General features: G+C 41.6%; 1 protein-coding gene across 1 annotated transcript in view; it reads right to left on the bottom strand.

Moving 5' to 3' along the window:
- The window catches only part of cfap91 (cilia and flagella associated protein 91), a 94,245-nt gene that overhangs the window by 37,884 nt on the left and 31,753 nt on the right, over positions 1-24,608 (bottom strand). Inside the window, exons 5-8 of the mRNA XM_072585303.1 lie at positions 23,801-23,857; positions 18,586-18,761; positions 14,549-14,726; positions 10,296-10,453 (exon numbers count right to left, since the gene is read on the bottom strand). Of these exons, the coding sequence (XP_072441404.1) occupies positions 10,296-10,453; positions 14,549-14,726; positions 18,586-18,761; positions 23,801-23,857 (569 nt within the window). The remainder of the gene's footprint in view (positions 1-10,295; positions 10,454-14,548; positions 14,727-18,585; positions 18,762-23,800; positions 23,858-24,608) is intronic.

Raw genomic sequence — 24,608 nt, 5'->3', positions numbered from 1 at the left:
CCTGTCCAACTGAGTTTGAGGAACACCACGCAAGTGTAGCAATCACAGGGCTCATGGAGGGCACATCATGAGCAGAGCGACCCTAGGCAGTCCACAGCAGAACTCCATAGCAAAGCCGAGACTCAGCCAAGCAGCTGAGCAGTTCTTCAGGAACTAGGCCAGCGAGCCATTGTAGTCACTGCCAGTATGTGGGTTTGAGACAGCAAAGGAGTCCTACAAGGCCTGACTTGAGTAAGAAACAAGGAATTTGCCAGAGTTGAGGACTTGAGCTCTCGGGAGAGGTTGAATAGGCTGTTTTCCCTGGAGCATTGGAGGCTGAGGGTTGACCTTATAGGAGGTTTATAAAATCATGAGGGGCATGGATAGGATAAATAGACAAAGTCTCTTCCCTAGGGTGGGGGTGTCCAGAACTAGAGGGCATAGGTTTAGGGTGAGAGGGGAAAGATATAGAAGAGACCTGAGGGGCAACTTTTTCACAAGAGAGTGGTACGTGTTTGGAATGAACTGCCAGAAGAAGTGGTGGAGGCTAGTACAATTGCAACATTTAAAAGGCATCTGAAAGGGTATATGAATAGGAAGGGTTTGGAGGGATATGGGCAGGTGCTGGCAGGCGGGACTAGATTGGCATTGAGATATCTGGTTGGCATGGACGGGTTGGACTGAAGGGTCTGTTTCCGTTCTGTACATGACTGAAAGCTCAGAGGCCTGTACCCAGGAGAATGCACACCTTAGAAAGGTTCCCTTCATGTGGATTGGAACAATGAAATCACTTCATGATACCCAAGTCAGAGTCAATTAAAATTAATGTTTGGTTAAATGGTCAGCCGGTTCCCAAGGAAGTCGATACTGGTGCAGCTGCATCTGCGGTTGCAGAATCTGTCTGTAACTCCAACCTTTAAGTTTATGCAAGGTCTCAGCCAGACTGAGGACATAGACTGGGGAATCATTGCAAATTAAGGGTACGACTTCTGTTCTAGTCTCCAATGCACAGTTACCACAGAAGATATTAAAAGGCTCAGGCCCAAGTCTCTTGGGGTGGAATTGGTTGAGAAAGATTCACCCTGATTGGCTCAAGATTTTTAAATGAGACAATGGCTGACTCAGTGAAGTCCGAGCAAGATACCCAGGAGATTTTCAAGAAGGATGTGGGACTATCAAAGGGGCCAAAGCCTCTTTATACATTGACCAGCATGCAATTCAGAGATTTTGCATGGCTCGCCCAGTGCCATTTGCCTTGCAGGCTAAAATAAAAGTAGAAATCAGGAGGCTGGACAACAAAGGAATCATCAAACCATTGGCTGTTCACAGAATGGTTAACAACCCCAATCAGGAAAGCCTTGGCTGACCAATATAAGTAGAAGGTTAGAATTTCCTCAGTTAAGGCCTGACCTGCTGCGCTTTTCCAGCAACACATTTTAAGCTCTGATCCCCAGCATCTGCAGTCCTCACTTTCTTCTGACTGGCTATAGCCAGGATACTGTGCACTAGAAAATAAAGGGTGTTGAGACACCAGCCTCTGGATAGTTATTTCAGTGCCAACAGGAGAAAACAGGATGAATCTGAAGAACATTCATTTGCAATTATTGCCGTGGAGTTAGGGTAAGCATTTCTGGCATCATGCCTCTATTTGGGAAGCTTGACTCATTTGACCCTGCTGCTGTACAGATTATGAAGCCTGACGGCTCAGTTCATCTTTGTGGGGATTTCAAGGGAACAATAAACTGCTTCTCACAGCTAGATAAATACCCAATCCCTTGCACAGAGGACTGTGCTAGAGGACATGGGGGAGGTGTCCTTTACAAAGCTAGACATGAGTCACACCTACCTGCAATTGTTACTGGATGAGCAGTCCCAGAAGTATGCTACAATTAATAACCATAAGGGTTTATATCAATATACAACATTGATCTTTAGGGTATCATCAGCCTGTGCTCTTTTCCAAAAGACCATGGAGAACATTTTACAAGGACTACCCCAGGTGGCCATTTATCTGGATGATGTACTAATAACCGGGAAGACCAATAAAGAGCACTTAGAGAATTTGGACAGTGCTTAAACATTTCTCCCAGACTTGTGTAGGCCTTAGACAGGAAAAACATGTGTTCTAGACGCACCAGGTGACCTACTTGGGTTATAGAGTCGACAAAACCGGATTACAGCCATTGGAAAAGAAAGGAGCCCCATCTCCCATGTCTGTCTATACCAGAGCTTTAGGTCGTTGCCTGGGTTAGTGAATTATGATGGAAATTTCATGTGTAATCTGGCCTCCATCTTGGCATCCTTACTCCCTTATTAAAACATCAGCCATGGAAATGGTTGTGAAGCCAAGAAGCAGCTTGGCTTAACGAAGTGAAAAAGTAGCTATCGTCATCCAAGGTGTTGGCCCACTACAATTCGAAACAATAAGTAGGGCTCCCTGGTGTGGTATCGGAGTAATGTTGGCTTACCAGTGGCCCAATGGAGATGAACACCCAATGATGTATACTTCCTGGACTCTGGCTGATGCTACACCCAAGTATGCCCAGATAGAGAAGGAAGGTTGGTAGGTCATCTTTGGTGTGAAGTTCCACCAGTACCTTTTTTATGGAAGGAAATTTGTCATAGTAACAACTTGCTATGGCTACTGAAGGAACACAAGACAGTGCCACTCAACTTCTGTTAGAATTCAGCTTTAGGCCCTTATTCTCAGCATGTACTGGTCAGAACACCATCTAGGATGCAAGTGGCTAATGCAGATGCCTTCAGCCACCTCCCACTGGCAAATACTCTACCAGTGATGTCTCCCTGGGAAGAATGTTTTGATTTTAAATTTTCTGGACACACTTCCAGTCACCGCAGACAATATCCGACTGTGGACACAAAGATCCCGTCCTAGCGAAACTGAAACTGGTGGTAATGGGGGCAACAGAAGGTCCATCACAACTAGGATTGAAACCTCTTTGGACCTGGTGAGACCAGATCACCGTACAGGTAGTTCTTGGATAAAGCGCATTCCAGCAGCACGATTTGCTTATAATATCGCTGAGGAATTAAGGAACTATATTTTCGAGAACGCTTATCACTGTATGGAATAGCGCAATTCCAGCAATGACCGTTTTGCATGATTTGTTTTGCAAATATTCTGATGTCTGTGCCATTTTAAGCATACGCTGATGTCTATGCCAGTCTTCATACCATTCTGTGCCTGCACTGACGTCCTCTGCTGACAGAGCAGCTTTGAGAGAGGTACAATACAGGGAGCGGCTTTCTGAGAGACACATTGAGCAGCTTCCTGTGAAAGGTAAACTACTCCTAGATTATCCCTGTCTTGAAAAAAATGAGGGGCATAGTGACAAGAATATTAGCAAGAAGCATCCTGGTGAGAAAATTGCAGGCAAAAGAAAGGCTATAACACTGGAAGAGAAGCCAGATATTATAAAGCATTTTGAGCGTAAGGATGTGATATAGCTCACTTAACAGGAATGAGGGAATCTACCTTATGCAACAAGATGATTCTCTGTCCCTACATTAACATTTCTTTTAAAATATGTACTGTGTTAAATTTACTTTTGTTTCATTTTATAAAAATGATGCATACCTTTGTTCAGGCTGTGCTATTCTTTGTGTTAGAGTTAATGGTGATTTTTGAGCGATAGTGAGTGATATTTTCTGCTGGTGTCCCTAATCCCACTTTTTCCATAGGTCCCATTATTTATATTAAGTTTTTTATTCTATTTAAGCAAGGTTTTGCTGGAACACAACTATGGCATTCCATGAGAGCTACCTATATAGGACAGCATACTATTTTGGGAAGCAAAGGTGATTGTCCAAGGTAAAGATCGCCACCAGCTCCTGGCCAAACTCCACCAGGCTTCCAAGATGAAGATGCTAGCAAGAAGCTAGGTCGGGTAGTCAGGGTTGGATGCCAGTGGACCAGTGTGCAAAGTGCCACCAAGGACAAAAATTGCCACCAACAGCACCCCCACATTCGTGGAAATGGCTGGGTAAACCATGGACTCTGTCGCATGTTGACTATACCAGTCCTTTCATAGAGTCATAGAGATGTACAGCATGGAAACAGACCCTTCGGTCCAACCCGTCCATGCAGACCAGATATCCCAACCCAATCTCGTCCCACCTGCCAGAACCCGGCCTATATCCCTCCAAACCCTTCCTATTCATATACCAATCCAAATGCCTCTTAAATGTTGCAATTGTACCAGCCTCCACTACATCATCTGGCAGCTCATTCCATACACTTCAGAGCATTAATGTTCAATGTTCCTGATCTTTGTGGATGCCCATTCCAAATGGTTGGACATGCATAAAGTTTGTTCAGAAAACTTAGGTATGACTATTGAAGAGCTGCGAGCGACGTTCACGATACATGGACTCCCGGAAGACAAGGTTAACGTGAGGTCAGGTCCCGTGACTTACAAACTTCGGGTAGGTGATATAGTCCGGAACAAACACACGGATCACCTGAAAATCATTACCTCACAAGCAGGGCAAAAGCAAAACATACCTGGCCCCTCGGAACAGCCTGACGGCCTCTCAGAAACTGCAGGTGTTTTCCCTCCGTCTAGTGTCAAAGAAACCTCAGAGTCCAAAATGGATGCAGCCTCAATATTGGTGCTGCTGGAAGCAGAGGAGGAGACTCTTCTGAGACATTCTGGATGCAAGAGATGGGCCACGGTCTGGTACACACTGCCTGTGTCTGAATCTAAGTCGGAGGAACCGGTCCTGGGGCGAAAGCGTCACAAGAAGCTACAAGCGAAACACCAGGCCTACAAACCTGGACTTAGGGAGAAAGGGATGTAGTGACCAAAACCAGGTTGACCTCTAATTATGAGATTCATAATTGACCCAAGTTAACAACCCCAATCTGGAAAGCCTTGGCTGACACATAAAAACCAGGAGATTAGAATTTCCTCAGTTGAGGACTGTCTCCAAACTGGCTGGCCATAGCCAGCATTCTGTGTACTAGTAAAATAAAAGGTGTCTTGATAACAGGACCCAACCTCTGTGCTGCTGTTTTAGTGTAGGCCCCAGGCTATGCCAGCCAGTGTGGACCAACACGTGTGTGTGTGTGAGAAAGTGTGTGTGTGAGTGCGAGAGAGAGAGAGAGAAGACTGAATATTCCTATATGGGAAATACAAGTAAACTCCATTCATTTGATGATGATATTGTCAATACCATAGTGATTCCTTGTATTTTGTTTAAAAAAAAGGTGATAATGAGCAAGAATAGTGAAGGTCGCATGCCAAGTACATCAGAACCACCACAAGGACTATGAGCATATTGTCAACAAGCATTTCAACCTGGACCTCTTTACCTCTCCATGTCCTCCTTACTTTTGACCAGGATAATGTTGCCCTGCATCACTTTGCTAAGTTCTTCAAGGAGTATTCTCATGAAGATTGGGAACACTGAGAAACTGATGGCATTCCAGAATAAACGTGAAGGCAGAGTACTCCTGCAGGACATCATGGAGCCAGAGCAAGATGAGTGGAGCAACGTTTGAGGTAATTCAGAGAGCTCTGCAAATGGAGAAGCATGTGAACCAGACGAATCTGCACAAAATCTCCTCTGACCACAGAGATCTCATCTTTGTGACTTCCTGAAGAGACACTATTTGGACGGGCAAGTGAAGATCATCAAGAAACTGGGAGATCACATCATCAATCTGAAGAGACTGGCAAGCCTCTGAGAATGGCATAGGAGAGTACTTCTTTGATAAGCTCACTCTGGGAGAGCAGTGACAAACCTGTCTGCAGGGAGCCAGCTTCTTTATGTGCAAGATGGAGACCAATTTCTTTGGAGTATCTGAGACCTGGGCATTATTGTGATTGTGGATAAACTGTAAAAAAGCTGCTCAATATTGGACTACAAAAAAAAACAGGAGATTAGATTCTCCTCAGTTGAGGATGGACTTTGAGGTGGATAAAGGGTGACTCGGTGACAGGACACTTGCTTCTGCGCTGTTATTTCAGTAGACCTGTCAGAAAACATGATTAAAATGTTAAGAAACTGGGAGTAATCCAGCCCCAACTTGATATAGGACTTTGGGACTTGAGGACCCAGGTGTCACTTCAGATTGTCCTGCATGGCTATCTGCAATTTTCTCATTAAACTCAGCAGCTGTCTACCAGCTATGCTGAAGCCAATGGAATTATTTTGTCAGTTCAACTAACTGTATTTAAATTCTCCAAATAATAACAAATTTAAAAACAATTTACACAAGAGTTAGAATTGAGCCATATGTCGGTGGATCATTACTTCAGGCCTTTGGGTTACTAGTCCAATGACATAATTACAATGTTATTATAATGCATAATGGGCCTGTACTAAAATTAGAAGGATGTGATTCATGCTGTACAACTGTACTGAGCTCTCAGCTATTTGTAATATTTATTGTCATAAATAATTCAATATAGCCAGTACTCCAATTTGCTAATGACAAAGACTAATGGTAAATTAAGTAGAGTCGACTAATATAAAATTAAAAAGAACTTTAAATGCAGATAATAGAATAGTCTAAGCTGTGGTAGATTAAAATGCCAGTGAGAGGTCTTCACTCTGGAGCAAAGAATGATAGATTCAAGTATTTCTTGTTAAAATGGTGAAAAGGTAGGGGTCAGTTGGAGCCAAAAGAAATTGAGGTCTTTGTATAGAGATCACTAAATTGTAAATGCAGGCACAAAGGAAAATGGAAATGCCTAAATGGAAAGTTATCCTTTATAACAAGCAGCTAAAGAAAGCAGCTTGAAGATACACATTTAAAATAAGAGCCAGGCTATTCAGAAGAGATAAAGTGTTCATGCAAAGTGTGATAGAAATTTCGACCTCGCCCATAACAAGAGCAAGGGAAGCTAGTTCATATCAATAACGTTGATTTGATAACAACACTTGTTTCCTACTCGAGGATATTAAGGAATATGTAACAAAGACAAGTGCACAGAGCTCAAGCTATTATGTCAGAGATTGGTGGAATAACTACTGGAGTCTGAATAACCTACACCTTTTCCTTTGTTCCCTGATGCTCAGTGGAGTTAATAAATATTAGTAATTTAAGTAATTAGCATGATAACGTGTACAATTAGGTGTAACCGGTTCCTTCATTATGTGATGGAAAATTTTTAGCATTACCTTGTCACAGTGAGGAGGAAATAGATAACCTCAGTTCCTCATTAAGCGGAACAAAACGGACAGTCTTTTTCCTTCTTGGCACACCGTGCCTTTAATAGCGTGAGCCAAATCTAAGATCCAGAATAGAACCCATGCTTGCCAAGAGCATGCATGGAAAATGATGGATATTAAAAGTGAAACCTTTTTGTAATTCCCAGGAGAACACTCCAAATATACCCTAAACTACCAATTGGAGATAGGGAGAGCAAATCCAAACTCTAAAATCACATTACCCCACCACAACTACATTATTTCCGCCTTCCCTACGTCTGAGGGGTCATAATTATTAAGCTTGCATTTTTAATCATAGTCTGCACAAAAGAGTAAACATTAAAATTCAAATTAGAAAGGAAACCAATTAATATCTATTTTCTAGATAGGCTCTTTACAGAGATAAAGAAATATGCCAATGTGCAACAGAATACATTTAACCCTATTATTGTCAGGAAGAGGATTTTATTATATTTCTGTTGTACTTAGGGAACATTCAGCCCTTTTGACTTTGCTTTAATATTCAATTGAATGATAACTGGGAGATCTGTAACTCCTTCATTTGATATTGCACACATTTCTCAATAATTAGATGGGACTACTCTCATTATCTCAGATATTGTTTCATTGCAAATAACACGGCACATATTCTTCAGTTGCATAATTACATCTGTAGAATAACTCTACCTTGCAAGTGATGAACACCGCACAGCAAACCAATGTTTAGATTTCCAGTCTCTCTTGTCAGTGGGGCATTTTGTTACAGTAAGTATTCAGTAAGGATTCAGAGGAGATTTACTATGATGTTGCCTGGTATGGAGAGAAGGTTTTATGAGGAAAGACTGAGAGACTTGAGGCTGTTTTTGTTAGAGAGAAAAAGGTTGAGAGGTGACCTAATTGAGACTAACAATCATCAGAAGGTTAGATAGGGTGGACAGTGAGAGCCTTTTTCCTTGGATGGAGATGGCTAGCACGAAAGAATATAGCTTTAAATTGAGGGGTGATAGATATAGGACAGATGTCAGAGATAGTTTCTTTATTCAGACAGTAGTTGGGGCATGGAACATCCTGCCTATAATGCCAACTTGTAAGGGCATTTAAATGGTCATTGGATAAACGTATGGATGAAATTGGAATAGTGTAGGTTAGGTGGACTTCAGATTGCTTCCACAAGTTGGCACAACATCGAGGGCCCAAGGGCTTGTACTGCACTGTGATGTTCTATGTTCTATCATTTGGAAACGGCGAACAACTAGATTAGATTAGATTAGATTAGATTACTTACAGTGTGGAAACAGGCCCTTCGGCCCAACAAGTCCACACCGCCCCGTCGAAGCGTAACCCACCCATACCCCTACATCTACATTTGCCCCTTACCTAACACTATGGGCAATTTAGCATGGCCAATTCACCTGGCCTGCACATCTTTGGACTGTGGGAGGAAACCGGAGCACCCGGAGGAAACCCACGCAGACACGGGGAGAACGTGCAAACTCCACACAGTCAGTCGCCTGAGGCGGGAATTGAACCCGGGTCTCAGGCGCTGTGAGGCAGCAGTGCTAACCACTGTGCCACTGTGCCGCCCACGAACTGTGGTTCCTGCATTGATCCTTGCATCACACTGCTAGTTACAGGCTCCCAGTCTGAAAACACAACACTACCACCAGCCTCTGTCTTCCATCATCAAGCCAGTTTTGAAAGTTCCTTCAAATAATACCATCAAAATTGGCTTTGCCCAAATTCAGAACTTTAAATTATGGACCAGACCAATGCTACTGAATTAACGATCTTCCATGGTCAACAAAAACATGAAATCATTGCCAAAATCCAAAAAACATACAAATGTCACCTCAGTCCACCTTTTGTGATTTGGGGCTCTTCCTTCACAGAATTTGTTTCTTTTTGCCTACATTTTCCACCCTAGATATTTATGCAGAACTGTGACATCTGTCCTATTTGTGAATTAATTTCTGCATGTTTGGTTTTAAATTTGGTATAATTTAAGATCATTTTGCTGACTTGTGGGATATGGTTGTCATTGGCTGGGTCAGCATTTATTGCCCATCCCTAGTTGCCTTTGAGAAGGTGGTTGTGAACTGTCGTCCATGTGCTGTAGGTAGACCTACAATGCTATTAGGGAGGGAATTTCAGGGTTTTGTTCCAATGATACTGAAGGAGCAGAAATATATTTCCAAGTCAGGATAACAAAGTGGCTTGGAAAGGAGCATAATTGCATAGTAGTTAATAACCTGATTTGCCACTTGTGAAAGGTTAGGTTTTTTTATAGTAAGTTTTGCTTTCTTGTTTATTGATGAAACCTAGCATGAGTTTCTTAGATATTGGTCAAATTCAGGGAAATTTAACAATCATAGTGATTCAATTGGTCACCTAAGCATCTGGGATAGCTCACGGAATATTACCACAGCACTCTTCCCATCAGAATCTTGACAACATAAAGCAGCAGTGACAGAAATGTCTTATGAGGATATTACATAAAATTCACAAGATAAATTGATAAGACTTTGCACTTCATGGGCAATGTTTTTAGAAAGAAACAAAAGAGCAGACATTGAGGTCAGCAACAAGAAAACTATAAAAACTATGTTAAAGTGATTTGACAAGATTATTTTCTGCCGTTGTTTTTTTAGATTAGATTACTTTTCTTTTAGATTAGATTACTTAGTGTGGAAACAGGCCCTTCGGCCCAACAAGTCCACACCGCACCCGCCGAAGCGCAACCCACCCATACCCCTACATCTACACCTTACCTAACACTACGGGCAATTTAGCATGGCCAATTCACCTGACCTGCACATCTTTGGACTGTGGGAGGAAACCGGAGCACCCGGAGGAAACCCACGCAGACACGGGGAGACTCCACACAGAGTCGCCTGAGGCGGGAATTGAACCCGGATCTCTGGCGCTGTGAGGCAGCAGTGCCACCGTGTTGCCCACGGTGAAGAGTGATAAATGGCAGACATGCAAAGATTGGTGACCAAGGCCACACTACTTCTCCAAGATAAGTTGAATGATGAGTCCAATTTGTTTTGTGAAAATTGTGGTGAAGGGAAACCAAAGAAGAGAGAAAATATAAGACATCTGGTAACTCATCCTCATCTAAATGAATCTAACAATACCTTTGATGTGCTTCAATCTTATCTTCTTTATAGCCACTCCTTTCTTCTGCTGAAGTTTTGACCAAATTGAATCAACCCGTTTTACATTCATTTCCTGTTGCTTTGCTTCACGTTGGCTTAACAATTTCATCAGAACATCCAGTCGAATTTCCTGAAGCCTTAAGAAAAAGTGGAAAATAAAAAAGGACACATTTATTATGTACAAGGGTAGCCAAAAATGTAACATGTGGGGGTCATAATTCAATTTCTTTTCCCCCCAGGTGGATGGGTGAGCAAATTTCAGAAAGATATGGTTTGCTACAACAATACACATTAACTTTATTACTTTTTTTGATGAACTGTTCATTTAAATCAATAATTAATAGAAATTACCACTAAATTGTGCAAAGCAACAAAGCTTCATTATAGTCTTTGGCCAATACGATTCATATCAAGAAATGGTTTGGAGGCACTGGATACTGCAAAGGCCCAGACAACATTCTACCAATAGTACTGAAGATATGTGCTCCAGAACTTGATGCTCTCCAAACCAAGCTTTCCAGTACAGCTACAACTTTGGACTCTATCTGACAATGTGGAAAAATTGCCCTGTACACAACAAGCAGGACAAATTCAACCCAGCCAATTGTCACCCCATTAGTCTATTCTTAATCGTCAGTCATGTGAGAGAAGGTGTCCTTAGGGGGAGGTGATGGCCTAGTAGTATTATCGCTAGTCTATTATTCCAGAAAGCCAGCAAATGTTCTGCGGACGCAGGTTCGATTCCCACCATGGCAGATGGTCAGAAAAAAATCTGTCTCACTAATATCGCTCAGGGAGGGACATCTGCCATCCTCACCTGATCTGGCCTATACATGATTCCAGACCCACAGCAACATGATTGACTCTCAATTGCCCTCTGAAATAGCCTAGCAAGCCATTCAATTGTTTGAATAGCTACAAAGTCTCAAAGAAATGAAACTGGATGGATCACCTGGCATTGACCTGGGCTGCAGAAAAGACTTCGGCAGAAACAGCCTTGTCAACCTTGCAAAGTCCTCCTCACTAACATCTGGGGGCTAGTGCCAAAATTAGGAGAGCTGTCCCACAGACCAGTTAAACAACAGCCTGACATAGTCATACTTAGGAACTATACCTTACAGACAATGTCCAAAACATTATCTTCACCATCCCTGAATATGTCCTGTCCCATTGGCAGGATAGACATCACCAGGGGAGTGAGGGGGTAAATCATCTTTATCCCATGATTACCAAGTACCATTCTCCCTCAGCTGATGAATTGGTACCCCTCCATGTTGAACATATAGAGGAAGCACTGAGGATGGCAAGAACACAAAATGTACTTTGGGTGGGGGATTTCAATGTCCACCACCAAGAATGGCTTAGCAGCAGTACTACTGATCAAGCTGGTCAGGTCCTGAAGGACATAGCTGCTAGACTGCATTTGCAGCAGCTGGTGAAGGAAAAACATACTTGACCTGCTCCTTACCAATCTTCCAGCTTCAGATGCAAATACGAATGATAGTATCAGTGAGAGTGACCACCGCACAGTTCTTGTGGGGACAAAATTCTGTCTTCACATTGAGAATAATCTCCAAGATGTTGTGTGGCACGATCACAGTGCTAAATGGGACAAACTTCGAACAGATCTAGCAACTCAATACAAAGCACTACAGGCCATCAACAGCAGCAAATTGGTACTCCAGCACAATCTGTAACCTCATGGCCTGGCATATCCACCACTTAACCATTATCATCAAGCCAGGGGATCAACCCTGGTTCAATGGAGAATGCGAGGGCATGCCAGGAGCAGCATCAGGCATACTGGAAGACAAGGTGTCAACCTGGTTAAGCCACTAAACAGGACTAACTTGCATGCCAAATAGCATAAGCAGCAAGTGGTAGATAGAGTGAAGCAATCCTACAACTAACAGATCAGATCTAAGCTCTGCAGTCCTGCCACAGCTCGTTGTGAATAGTGGTGGGCAAATAAACTACTCACTGGAGGAGGCAGCTCCACAAATATCACCATCCTCAATGATGGGATCGTCCAGCACATCAGTGCAAAAGATAAGGCTGAAGCTTTCGCAGCAATCTTCAGCCAGAAGTGCCGAATGGATGATCCATGTCGGCCTCCTCCAGTGGTCCTCAGCATTACAGATGCCAGTCTTCAGCCAATTTGATTCACTCCACACGACATCAAGAACTGGTTGGAGACACTGTATACTGCAAAGACTATGCATTCTGACTATCCCGGCAATAGTACTGAAGAGTTATACTCCAGAACATGCTGCTCCCCTAGTCAAGCTGTTCTAGTGACATTACAACATTGGGATCTACCCGACAATATGGAAAATTGCCCAGGTACATCTTGTACATAAAAAGAACGACAATCCAACCCAGCCAATTACCGTCCCATCAGTCTACTCTCCATCAGCAGTGAAGTGATAGAAGTGCTGTCAAACAGCACCTGCTCAGCAATAACCTGCTTACTGATGCCCAGTTTGGGTTTTGCTAGGGCCACTCAGTTCCTGACCTCATTACAGCTATGGTTCACATATGAACAAAAGAGCTGAATTCCAGAGGTAAGAAAAGAGTAACAGCTCTTGACATCAAGACTGTATTTGACAGAGTGTGGCATCATCAAGGAGATCTTGGAATCAATTGGTATTGGGAGCAAACTCTCCAGTGGTTGGAGTCTTAGCTGACACTTAGGAAGATGCCAAACAGTGTGGTGCTGGAAAAGCACAACAGGTCAGACAGCATCTGAGGAGGACAGTCGACATTTTGGGCATAAACCCTTCATCGGGAATGTCATGATCGTTGTGATTATTGGAGGTCAGTTATCTTAGCTCCAGCACATCTCTGCAGGAGTTCCTCAGGGTAGCATCTTAGGCCCAATCATCTTCCGTTGCTTCATCAATGATCTTCTCTCCATCAAAAGAACAGAAGAGGGAATGTTCACCAATGATTGCGAAAATGTTCAGCACCATTTGTAGCAACTCAGATACTAAAGCAGTTATTGTTCAAATGTAACAAGACCTGGCAATAGCCAAGCTTGGGCTGGACAAGTGGCAAGTAAAGTTCACACCACACAAATGCCAGGAAATAACCACATAATTGTTGCCCTTTGACATTCAACAGTGTTACCATCACTGAATCCCCCATTATCAACATTCTGGGGCTTATCATTGTCCAGAAGCTCAATGGACTAACGATATAAACACAGTGCTGACTCCCCAAAGCCTGGTCACCATCCACAAGGCACAAATCAGGAATATGATGGAATTATCCCCACTTACTAGGAGGAGTGTAACTCCGACAATACTCCAGGAGCTTGACACTATCCAGGATAAAGTAGCTCGCTTGATTGGCACCACATCTTCAAGCAACTACTCCCTCCACCACCCATGTTCAGTAGCAGCAGTGTGTACAATCTATGAGAGGACTGCAGAAATTCACCAAAGATCTTCAGGCAGTATCGTCCAAACCCACAACAAATTGCATCTCGGAGAGCAAGTGCTACAGATACTTGGAACACCACCAAGTTCCCCTTCAAAATCACTCACCGTCCTGATATGGAAATATATTGCCCTACCTAAACTGTCACTGGCTCAAAATCCTTGAATGCCCTCTCCAGCAGCATTGTGGGCGTACCTACAGAAAATGGACTGCAGTGGTTCAAAAAAAGAGGCACGGGGCAGCATGGTGGCTCAGTGGTTAGCACTGCTGCCTCACAGTGTCAGGGACCCAAGTTCAATTCCACATTCTCCCAGTATCTGCATCGGTTTCCTCTGGGTGCTCCGGTTTCCTCCCACAGTCCAAAAATGTGCAAGTTAGGTGAATTGGCGATGCTAAATTGTCCATAGTGTTCAGGGATGTGTAGGTTAGGTGTATTAGTCAGTAGTAAATATAGGGTAGGGGGAATGGGTCTGGGTGAGTTACTCTTCGGAGGGTCAGTGTGGACTTGTTGGGCCGAAGGGCCTCTTTCCACATTGCTGGGATTTTATTCTATTCTGAAGCAGTTCACCACCACCTATTCAAGGGTAACAGGCTATAAATACTGGCCAGCCAGCAAAACCCACGTCTGCTGAGTGAATAAAAAAAAGACTTCCCTGTTCACAACTCTGTGTATCATATAAACAATTCCCTTAAAAAGCCTAAATAAATCTGATTATTTTTGGTACATGGGTTGCCCACTCAACTATAACTCCGTGGAAGCACTAAGTTTTAGGGTACATTTTAATGCTTACTTTTCAATTTCTTGTTCCCGGAATGCCCACTCATTTCTTTCCATTGCCTCCATCATCCTCTTCCTCTTCTCAAGTTGTGAGCGATCACTCAGTGGAGGCAGAGTAGCTTCCCAAGCACGCTTTGCTCGTGCACGTTCAATCATCTCCACTTCTGCTAAGCCTGCTGGTAAGCCTCGGCCTGCAGTCACAAGAAAATTTAAATTCATTAAGTAGCTGAAAGAAAGTTCTAAATATCAAAGCTTCTACAAGTATTAAAGGATTCATATGACAAGATTCCTCTTTGCTTTTTGGAAGCTTAATGTATACTTATTTATACAACACTGTACGTAAGTTGTACCAATATAATTTACATGGAACACGGGGTAACAGATATCTGTTGAATAACACATTTTCTATTCTGCAGATCAGAAACATCTTTGTGAAATATATGCTAATTTATGTCATTCAATTAGTAATTTTATACCACTCTCTTCAGTATGTTTGTTCTTAATTTTTTTCTATTTAAATTAGCCTTCAAGTAGTTAAACTGCAGTTCAGAAACTCATTATATAGCATACTTCTCAAGTGTTTCATATTGTCTCGTACAGCTTATTCCAGCAGTCAAAAAATACTTGCCCCACCTGTACAGACTGCACCAATAATTGCAAGTTTCACAGTCTGACATTTTCTTTCCTCACTTTCTTTCTTCTTCTCTCCAAGCCTCGTAGTTTTAATAAAACATTATAGGCAGGCTGTGAAGAGAGAAAGAAGATAGAAAATAAAAGGTAAAGAAAAACAGAGAAAAAAAGACGGTTGTTGTAATGTGCAATATTACCATGTCAACATTCACAAGGCAGGAATGCATAGAGCTTTACAATGAGCTACTCTATTTAGACAAATAAGAAAGCTACAAGCGGATATTAACAATTCGCCATTGCCTGTCACGTCAGCCTAAGAGGTTTAAAATGATATACAATAATAGGAGAGGTGTCTGAGAAATTACCTGAATGCACAATTTCAGTACACAAAATATCAAGGTTTGTGAAGGTTTGTAGCTCAGGTCGAGGTTTAGGGTGTAGGTTTGCTCGCTGAGCTGTAGGTAACAGCATCAGTGGCGACCTCCAAGTGAAGCGAAGCTGTTGTCTCCTGCTTCCTATTTATATCTTTCTCCTGGGTGGGGTTCCTGGGGTTTGTGGTGATGTCATTGCCTGTTCGTTTTCTGAGGGATTGATAGGTGGTATTTAGATCTATGTGTTTGTTTATGGCGTTGTGGTTGGAGTGCCAGGCCTCTAGAAATTCTCTGGCATGTCTTTGCTTAGCCTGTCCCAGGACAGATGTGTTGTCCCAGTCAAATTGGTGTTTTTTTTCATCCGTGTGTAGGGCTAGGAGGGAGAGAGGGTCGTGTCTTTTTGTGGCTAGCTGGTGTTCATGTATCCTGGTGGCTAACTTTCTTCCTGTTTGTCCTACGTAGTGTTTGTGACAGTCCTTGCATGGAATTTTGCAGATGATGTTGGTTTTGTCCATGGGTTGTACTGGGTCTTTCAAGTTTGTTAGTTTTTGTTTGCGAGTATTGGTGGGTTTGTGTGCTACTAAGATTCCGAGGGGTCTTGGTCGTCTGGCTGTCATTTCTGAAACTTCTTTGATGTATGGTAAGGTGGTTAGGGGTTCTGGCTGTGTTTGGTCTGCTTGTCGTGGTTTGTTCTTGAGGAATCTGCGGACTGTATTTTTTGAGTATCCGTTCTTCTTGAATATGTTGTATATGTGGTTCTCCTCTGTTTTCTGAAGTTCGTCTGTGCTGCAGTGTGTGGTGGCTCATTGGAATAGTGTTCTGATACAGCTTTGTGTGTGTGTGTTGGGATGGTTGCTGGTGTAGTTAAGTATTTGGTCAGTGTTTGATGGTTTTCTGTATACGCAGGTTGTAGTTCTCAGTTGTCCTTTCTTTTGACTGTGACGTACAGGAATGAGAGGTTGTTGTCAGTTTCTTCCTTCTTGGTGAATTTATGCCTGTGAGGGTGTTGTTGATGATGTTAAATGTCTCTTCCATCTTGTTTCGTTTTGTGATGACAAAGGTGTTATCTACATAGCGGACCCAAATTTTTGGTTTGATGGTTGGTAGGGCTGTTTGTTCTAGTCTTTGCATTATCGCTTCTGCTATGAATCCTGATAGCGGAGATCCCATAGATGTGCCGTTGGTTTGCTTGTAGATTATGTTGTTGAAGGTGAAATGGGTGGTGAGGCACAGGTCCACTAGCTTCATGATGTTTTCGTTGGTATTGTGACAAAATATCAACTTGGATTTACCAATTAGTTTAGCATTATAATTAATAAATATAATGTATGACTACTTCACAACTCAGGTCAAAAGGAACAAGAACCAATGCTTACCTCCATAACTTTAGACAAACATGTGTACACGATGTTGCTACTGGCCTCATTCTTCATTAATTTATTTTCTTTACTCAAATTTTCTCTCCACCTATCCTGATTGTATTAACTCCTTGGTGAACAATAATTACAGATATATCAAGTGCCTTTTGCTGTCTGGCCCAAAGGAGCATTATTTATTTGTGATCCTAATTGCAATTGTTGGAAAGCTACAGAGTGTGTAGACATCACACCCAAGTTTAATTCTATCCACACTCAAAGGTGAACTACATGCACAGTCAGCCAGAACCATGGAAACAGCAATGAAAAGCACAGCTGTCCCTGTAATCTAACTGTTGTTTCAGTATAGTGAGAAGCACCAAGTTCAAATGAAGTATTTCTTCCCTCAGCTTGCTTGAGATAAACCAACTCAACATAAATACAGAATCAATCTTAAGAACTTCCTAATCTGTATGGTTCACTGATTCACTACTTGAATATTTTCAAACATTAAAATATATCTCATTTTAAGTTTTGAAGGGATACTTTATTTGACAACACTCACATCAGTTGCTTTTAAATCAAAACTAAGTACTCTCCCCTTTTAATGGGGCATTGAGTGAGTTTTGAGAAGATTTGTAGCTCAGGTTGAGGGTCACCATGATGCCAAGGAGCCTGAGTACTCTCAAACCCACCAACACACTAAAATAGCAGCTAATGAACTTGAAAGACCCTATACAGACAACAAGCAAAACTAATGTCATTTACAAAATACCATGCAGGGACTGTAACAAACACTACGTTAGACAAACAGGCAGAAAACTAGCCACCAGGATACATGAACATCAACTAGCCGCAAAATGACATAACCCTCTCTCACTAGCATCCTTAGATACAGATAAGGAAGGACTCCACTTCAATTGGGACAACACATCCATTCTAGGCTAAGCCAAACAGAGACATGCACGAGAATTCCTAGAAGTATGGCATTCCAACCGGAACTCTATCAACAAATACATCGAATTAGACCCCACCCTTGAGAAAAAGAACAGGAAATGACATCACCACAGGCAATGACATCACCATATGAAATGACATCACCAACCCAAAGAAACCCAAATATATAAATAGAAAGTGGGAATCAGCAGCAGTACTTCACCCCGAGGCCAACTGAAGATGTTACCTAGTAGAGTTACGAAACATCTGGAAATGAACCTTCCAGCTCAGCGAGCAAAGCTACATCCAGAATGGTGCATTGAATTACATTTCTTTATTTTATGCTGCACATTTGATATTCAGCTACTGATAATGACTGCATTGCAACAATGCAATGAAAAAGCAAATCAACTGACATTATCAGAAGTCAGAGTTATAAATGAACCGGAAGCTTAACAGAACAGTTACCACACGACAAAGAGATGAGGGAACAAGATTTAAAATAGATATGAACTTGCATGGAGTAAAAACAAGCGTCTCTAAATTTTTCAGACATGCATTATGGACCGACTCTAGTTAGTGAGTTGAATACTAATTAGAAAGATGAACCCCTAGGGGTAATTACTTATACTAACTTTGCTTATTAGAATTAAATAAGCAGCTTTGAGGGCTTCTCAAATGATCAGACATTAGTACATTGCTTTAACTGTTGTGAATTTATTATGTATTTACAGAAGTTGGTCCAGCTTATGACTCACCAAATTTCAATGCAGCAAGTGTAAGGAGTTCAGGAGCTGAACCAGGTCGCACAACATATTCTGGAGAGTATGGTTCAGTTTGCGTTTCACTGTCCCTGTAATCTGTTTGCACGGCCACAGTCCGTACAGGTAAAAATTGATCATCAAAACTTATAATGTTGGCTGGTGTGCCACCCCTGAAAACAATTACATAAAAATAAAGAGAAGAACAGTCATGGCAATAAACATAAGTTATATCCTTTATTTTGACTTAATGGTGCACTTAGTTAAACCCAGAATGGAACTATACTATTAGTTGGCTCTCTAGATTCCTGAAGACCCAGGCTGTCTAGTAGCAGATAAATGTTTAAAAATGTATTGCTGGAAAAGCACAGCAGGTCAGGCAGCATCAAAGGAACAGGAGAATCGACATTTCGGGCATAAGCCCTTCATTTCCCCTCCCTCCACCTTTTCTCAGTCCCAATCCTCTGACTCAGCACCGCCTTCTTGTCCTGCAATCTTCCTCCCGACCTCTCTGCCCCCACCCCCTCTCCGGCCTATCACCCTCACCTTAACCTCCTTCCACCTATCGTATTCCCAATGCCCCTCCCCTAAGTCCCTCCTCCCTACCTTTTATCTTAGCCTGCTTGGCACACCCTCCTCATTCCTGAAGAAGGGCTTATGCCTGAAACACCGATTCTCCTGTTCCTTTGATGCTTCCTGACCTGCTGTGCTTTTCCAGCAACACATTTTTAAACTCTGATCTCCAGCATCTGCAGTTCTCATTTTCTCCTAGCAGATAAGTGTTTCCCCATTTTATTCAAGAAAACCTGCATTCCTAAAACAGTTTACAAAGCCTAGGATATCCAAAAATGTTGAGCAGGCCATCAAGTATTTTTGAAATATATTCATTGTTTTAATATATGGAAATATAACTGCTAATTGTGTATTATTGCAATCAAATAAATTAACAGATAATCGGCTTTATTTTAATCACATTGTTTGAGGACAAATAGTGAGCAGGTCACACGGAATTTCATTAAAATAAAAAGCAAAATATGTTTGAGATCTGAAATAAAAGCAGAAAGTGCTGGAGAATTTTGGCAGTCTGACAGTATCGATGAAGGGACAAACAGAGTTAATGTTCCAAGTTCAATATGGCACTTCTTCAGAACTCATCAAACATCTTTAAAGGGTAATTGGACTTGAAACACTGACTCTTTATCTTTCCACAGATGATGACAAAACTGCTGAGATTTTTCACCAGTTTAAGTTTTTATTAGACAGAATTTCCTATTCTTTTTTACATAGTATTCCAAGATCATTAATATCCAAACTCAAAGGGGTGACTGGGTCTTGGCTGAATGTACCACCTAAAAGATAGAAACTCCAAAAGTCCAGCAGTCCTTGAGTACTACATAGAAGAGGAAGCATAAACTATATGCTCAAATCCCAGGTGTGGTATGAACCCTCAATTTCAGACAAAATCATGAGCCTTACAGTGAGGCAAGGCTGACAAATACAGGCAAAACTCCACAAAAGAAAATAACTGCAGCAGAAGTTAACGCTCTCTTGTGACAGCTTTGGTAGGAGGGCATTTAATATGCCAGGAAAGTAGCACATGGGGGCCCCAGCATACTCCCACCTTTGCCTTGATCAAGTCAATTGCAGGACCTTAAATGGATAGCCTTGTTGCCACACCACCAATTGAGACCTTTACTTAATGGCACTTCCCATCTGCCTTCACTCATGTGGACTGGATTCATTGGCAATCCTGGGCCTCTGATGGGTGAATTATTGGCAAAAACCACTGCTGAGCAATGAAGAGCTGCCTTTGATTGGCTGGCAGTTCTTGGCAGATAAGCCTTTCACTCCTGAGTACTTGATTCTGGGAAGGTCCACTACTGTTCAGCTGAGTGCCTGATTGGCATTTACTACTGTGGATCTTCCTAAAAGGAGTTAGCATGGGGATTCTCATCTGCTCTGCAGCCATAAATGTCATTAACTGGAATAAATTCATCCCTGTGTTTTTCTCCTTTTAAAGGTTAAGATAAGTAACCATTTCATTCTTTTGCTGAAAGACTGATTGTTTGAATCTCTCCAAGGATAATGAGTTAACATACTGTCATTTTCCCTATTAAGTTTCCATTCCTATTTTCATTATATTAGCTATTATGTAAGAATTCATTGCTAACTTTTAAAATCTACAGGAATTTTAACATTTGCACCAACATCATTGTTAGGTTTTCACTTCAAAGCAACAAAGTATTGTCGATGTATGAGTAAGAACAAACTGGTCAACCTTGATAGCTTTGCTATAAGTAGCAATTCTTCATGTCTGAGCGGAGACAGTAGAAATGGGATACTGTTCAGCTGTGGAGTATAGCATAGCTACACTTTATGCTCTGTATTTGTGGGAACAGGTACACTTTTCAGAATAAACATGTTGGACAGCAATCAAGTTCTTACAGTAAATTAAGATTTTTCCTCTCTTTAGGCCTGTGCAGTACCTGCCCGTGCGCATGGTGGCAAAATAACAGAAATAATGCATATATCACCACTAATTTCCTTTGTCAGTCACCTTAAATCTGAGTACTCTAAATAACAACACTTCAAACAATTAAAAGCTTCTGAGTTTGTTTAACATAATAAATATTACTATAGACAAGAGTTTAATCATGTTCATAAAATATTGATGAATCATTTACTTTTCATTTTCATTAATGCCAATCAGGCACTCAGCTGAACAGTAGTGGACCTTCCCAAAATCAAGTACTCAGGAGTGAAAGGCTTATCTGCCAAGAACTACCGGCCAATCAAAGGCAGCTCTTCATTGCTCAGCAGTGGTTTGGATGAGTTGGATCGAAGGGACTGTTTCCATGCTGTACATCTTTATGACTCAATGACTATATCTGCTGTGATCTGGTTTAAACCTTCAGCCTTATCTTTGCTAACCTAATGACATTGCCATTACACCACCAATCCTCCTCTATAGAATCCCTACTGTACGGAAAGAGGTCACTTGGCCCATCCAGTCCTCATCGACCGTCAATATAGCATCCCACCCAAACCTTCACCCCTATCGCAGTAACCCCTCAGCTAGTACCATGCCTACTCCACCTACCCTACCCTGCACATCTTTGGACAATAAGAGGAAACCTGAGCACCTGGAGGAAACACAAGCAAATTCCATGCAGGCAGTTCAATTCCATCCAAGGCTGGAGTTGAACCAGTGTCCCAGGCATTGTGAGGCAGCAGGGTTAAACACTGAGCCATCATGCCACCATGTTCATTGACTATTGTACAGCACCAATACTAAAATATAGCTGTAGCTTGACCAATTAACCAACATGCAGTAGGGGAAGCAACAGTTTAAAGGCAATAGCTTCGAATAGGCTAAACCAGCATGAGGAACTGCCATGCAGACAAAACCAAAGAACAAAGTTACAGCTACAACCACACAAGATGACATATCACAATACTCCAAATGGGTAGGTGATTTGATGAAGAAATACACAATGTTCCAGACATTATACACTTAGTGGTAAGCTCCTGAGGAATGTTGCTCAACGAAGAGACCTTGGAGTGCAAGTTCATAGTTCCTTGAAAGTGGAGTCGCAGGTAGTCGGATAGTGAGGATGGCATTTAGTATGCTTGCCTTTATTGGTCAGAGCACGGAGTATAGGAATTGAGAGGTCATGTTGCAGCCGTATAAGACGTTGGAATACTGCACGCAATTCTGATCTCCCTGCTTTAGGAAGGGTGTTGTGGAACTTGAAAGGGTTCAGAAAAGATTTACAAGGATGTTGCCAGAGTTTGTGCTTTAGGGAGAGGCTGAATAGCTGGCGCTATTTTTTCTGCTGAATCAGAAGTTGAGGGCTAACCTTATCGAGGTCTATAAAATCATGACAGGTTTGGATAGGGTAAATAGACAAGGTCTTTTAACTTGGGTGGGGGAGTCCAAAACTAGAGGGCACATGCTTAAGGTAAAAGGAGAAGGATTTAAAAGGGACCTTTGGGACAATTTTTTTTCCACACAGAAGATGGTGTGTGCATGGAATGAAATGCTGGTACAATAACAACATTTAAAATGTTATCTAGATGGGTATATACATAGTTAAAAATCACACAACACCAGGCTATAGTCCAACAGGTTGAACTATAACCTGGTGTTGTGTGATTGTTGACTTTGTGCACCCCAGTCCAACACCGGCATCTCCAAATCAGGTATATAAATAGGAAGGGTTTACAGGGACATGGGCCAAATGCTGGTAAATGGGACTAGGTTAATTTAAGATATCTGGTCGGCATGGACAAGTTAGACCAAAGGGTCTGTTTCCATGCTGTACAACTCTATGACTCTATAACATGTGAGTGATTAGATCAAAAAGTAGTCTGACCAAATTATCCATAGTTAGTTAGTACAAAGTGACCAGAGAAATACAGGGGTACAAAAGAATGCTTTATCATTTAAAACCGGAAGGAACAAGCATAGTAATAGTGAGGACCTAGCATCAACATAAGGATAACCCAAGTCAGGGGCTCAGAGAAGACAGTGACAACTTAAGAACAACTGTCAATCATGTGCCCTAGGTCAGGGAGCTAGGGAACAGGAGTACCCTCCAAACCAGAGCCTGATAATCTGTTGACTGGTATGTTCTGTACAAGTAGTAAGGATGACACATTAGTGATTCTCATAAGTAGTTAGTATACCTGATATTGCCTCTTAAGCATTTATTTGATCACTGCCATTTCACTTTGTGCAAAGAAATATTCATAAAAGGCACAACACCCTGTTATCTCTTTATGTGGCTCAATACTAAATTTATGTCTGATATCCCATTAACTCTCCTTTAAAGCATCTGGGAAAGATTTTGCTTTATGAAAGATGCTACATAAATACAAATTATTGGAGAAATATCAGGATTTCACTTTAATCTAGAATTCACAAATACTAGTTAAAACCAATACAGTACTGAAATTAATAATTTTGGTTCAGTAACTATTTCCATTCTGAAGAAGAGTCTTATCAGACTTAAAACATTAACTCTGTTTCTCTCTCCATAGATGCTGCCAGACCAGAGTTTCTCCAGCACTTTGTTGATTTTCCCGCATCCACAATATTTTAATTCTATTATTAAGTCATTTTCCTTCCGAACAGCATCCTCCAGAAAGCAGGTTACATGCTAAATCAAAGTTTATCATGAATGTCTATAAAAAATTAATATGAACTTACTTGGAAACGTCCAGAATTGCATTCACAGGTAACTGTTGAACAAAGGGAATAATAGGTCTGTAAAGCAACAGCAAAATATTATTATTAACAATTACAATTTAAGTCAACTGATAGTATTCAAAAGTCATTTTCAAAACTTTCTCTTTCATTATAGCCTCCTGCCACTGAATTTATTTATTCATTCAAGAGAAAAGAAAACAAAAATATTATTTGACTTCTATCAATGTACTGCATTCTGTGACCATAGGACAATAAAACACAGGAACAGTACTAGCTCATTCAGCTCATCAAGTCTGTTCTGCCATTCAATGTGATCACATCTGATCTGACAATCATCAATGCCACTGTTTGGGCATGTTCCCTGTATTTACTCCATTTATTATGAACCTGTCTATTTTACCCTACAATATACGCAACAACTCAGTCTCTATAACCCTCTCAGGTGAAGAATTCCAGATTCACTCCACCCAGAGAAAAAATTCCTCCTCAGTTTTGTCCTAATTGGGTGACTCTCTACTCTGAGATTACACCCTTTGGTCCTAGGATCGCCCACAAGGGGAAACAACACCTCAGCATCTACCTCTAACTTGTAGTCCCCTAAGAATCTTGAATACTTCAATAAGGTCAACTCACATTATTCTAAATTTCAATGAGGATAGGTCTAATCTGCTCAATCTCTCCACAAAATCCCTCCAAACTCAGGATCATTCATGTGTACCTTCTCTGGGCTGCCTGTATAGAAAATAAAGAGCATGAAAGCATAGGAAGGGTTAAAGCATGAAGACCACTGGCAATCTGTGGTCTGTGG

The sequence above is a fragment of the Chiloscyllium punctatum genome, chromosome 15 (assembly GCF_047496795.1).
Source record: "Chiloscyllium punctatum isolate Juve2018m chromosome 15, sChiPun1.3, whole genome shotgun sequence".
NCBI lineage: Eukaryota > Metazoa > Chordata > Chondrichthyes > Orectolobiformes > Hemiscylliidae > Chiloscyllium > Chiloscyllium punctatum.
Note: the sequence above shows the minus strand (reverse complement) of the source record. Positions and strands in the feature narration are given on the sequence as shown.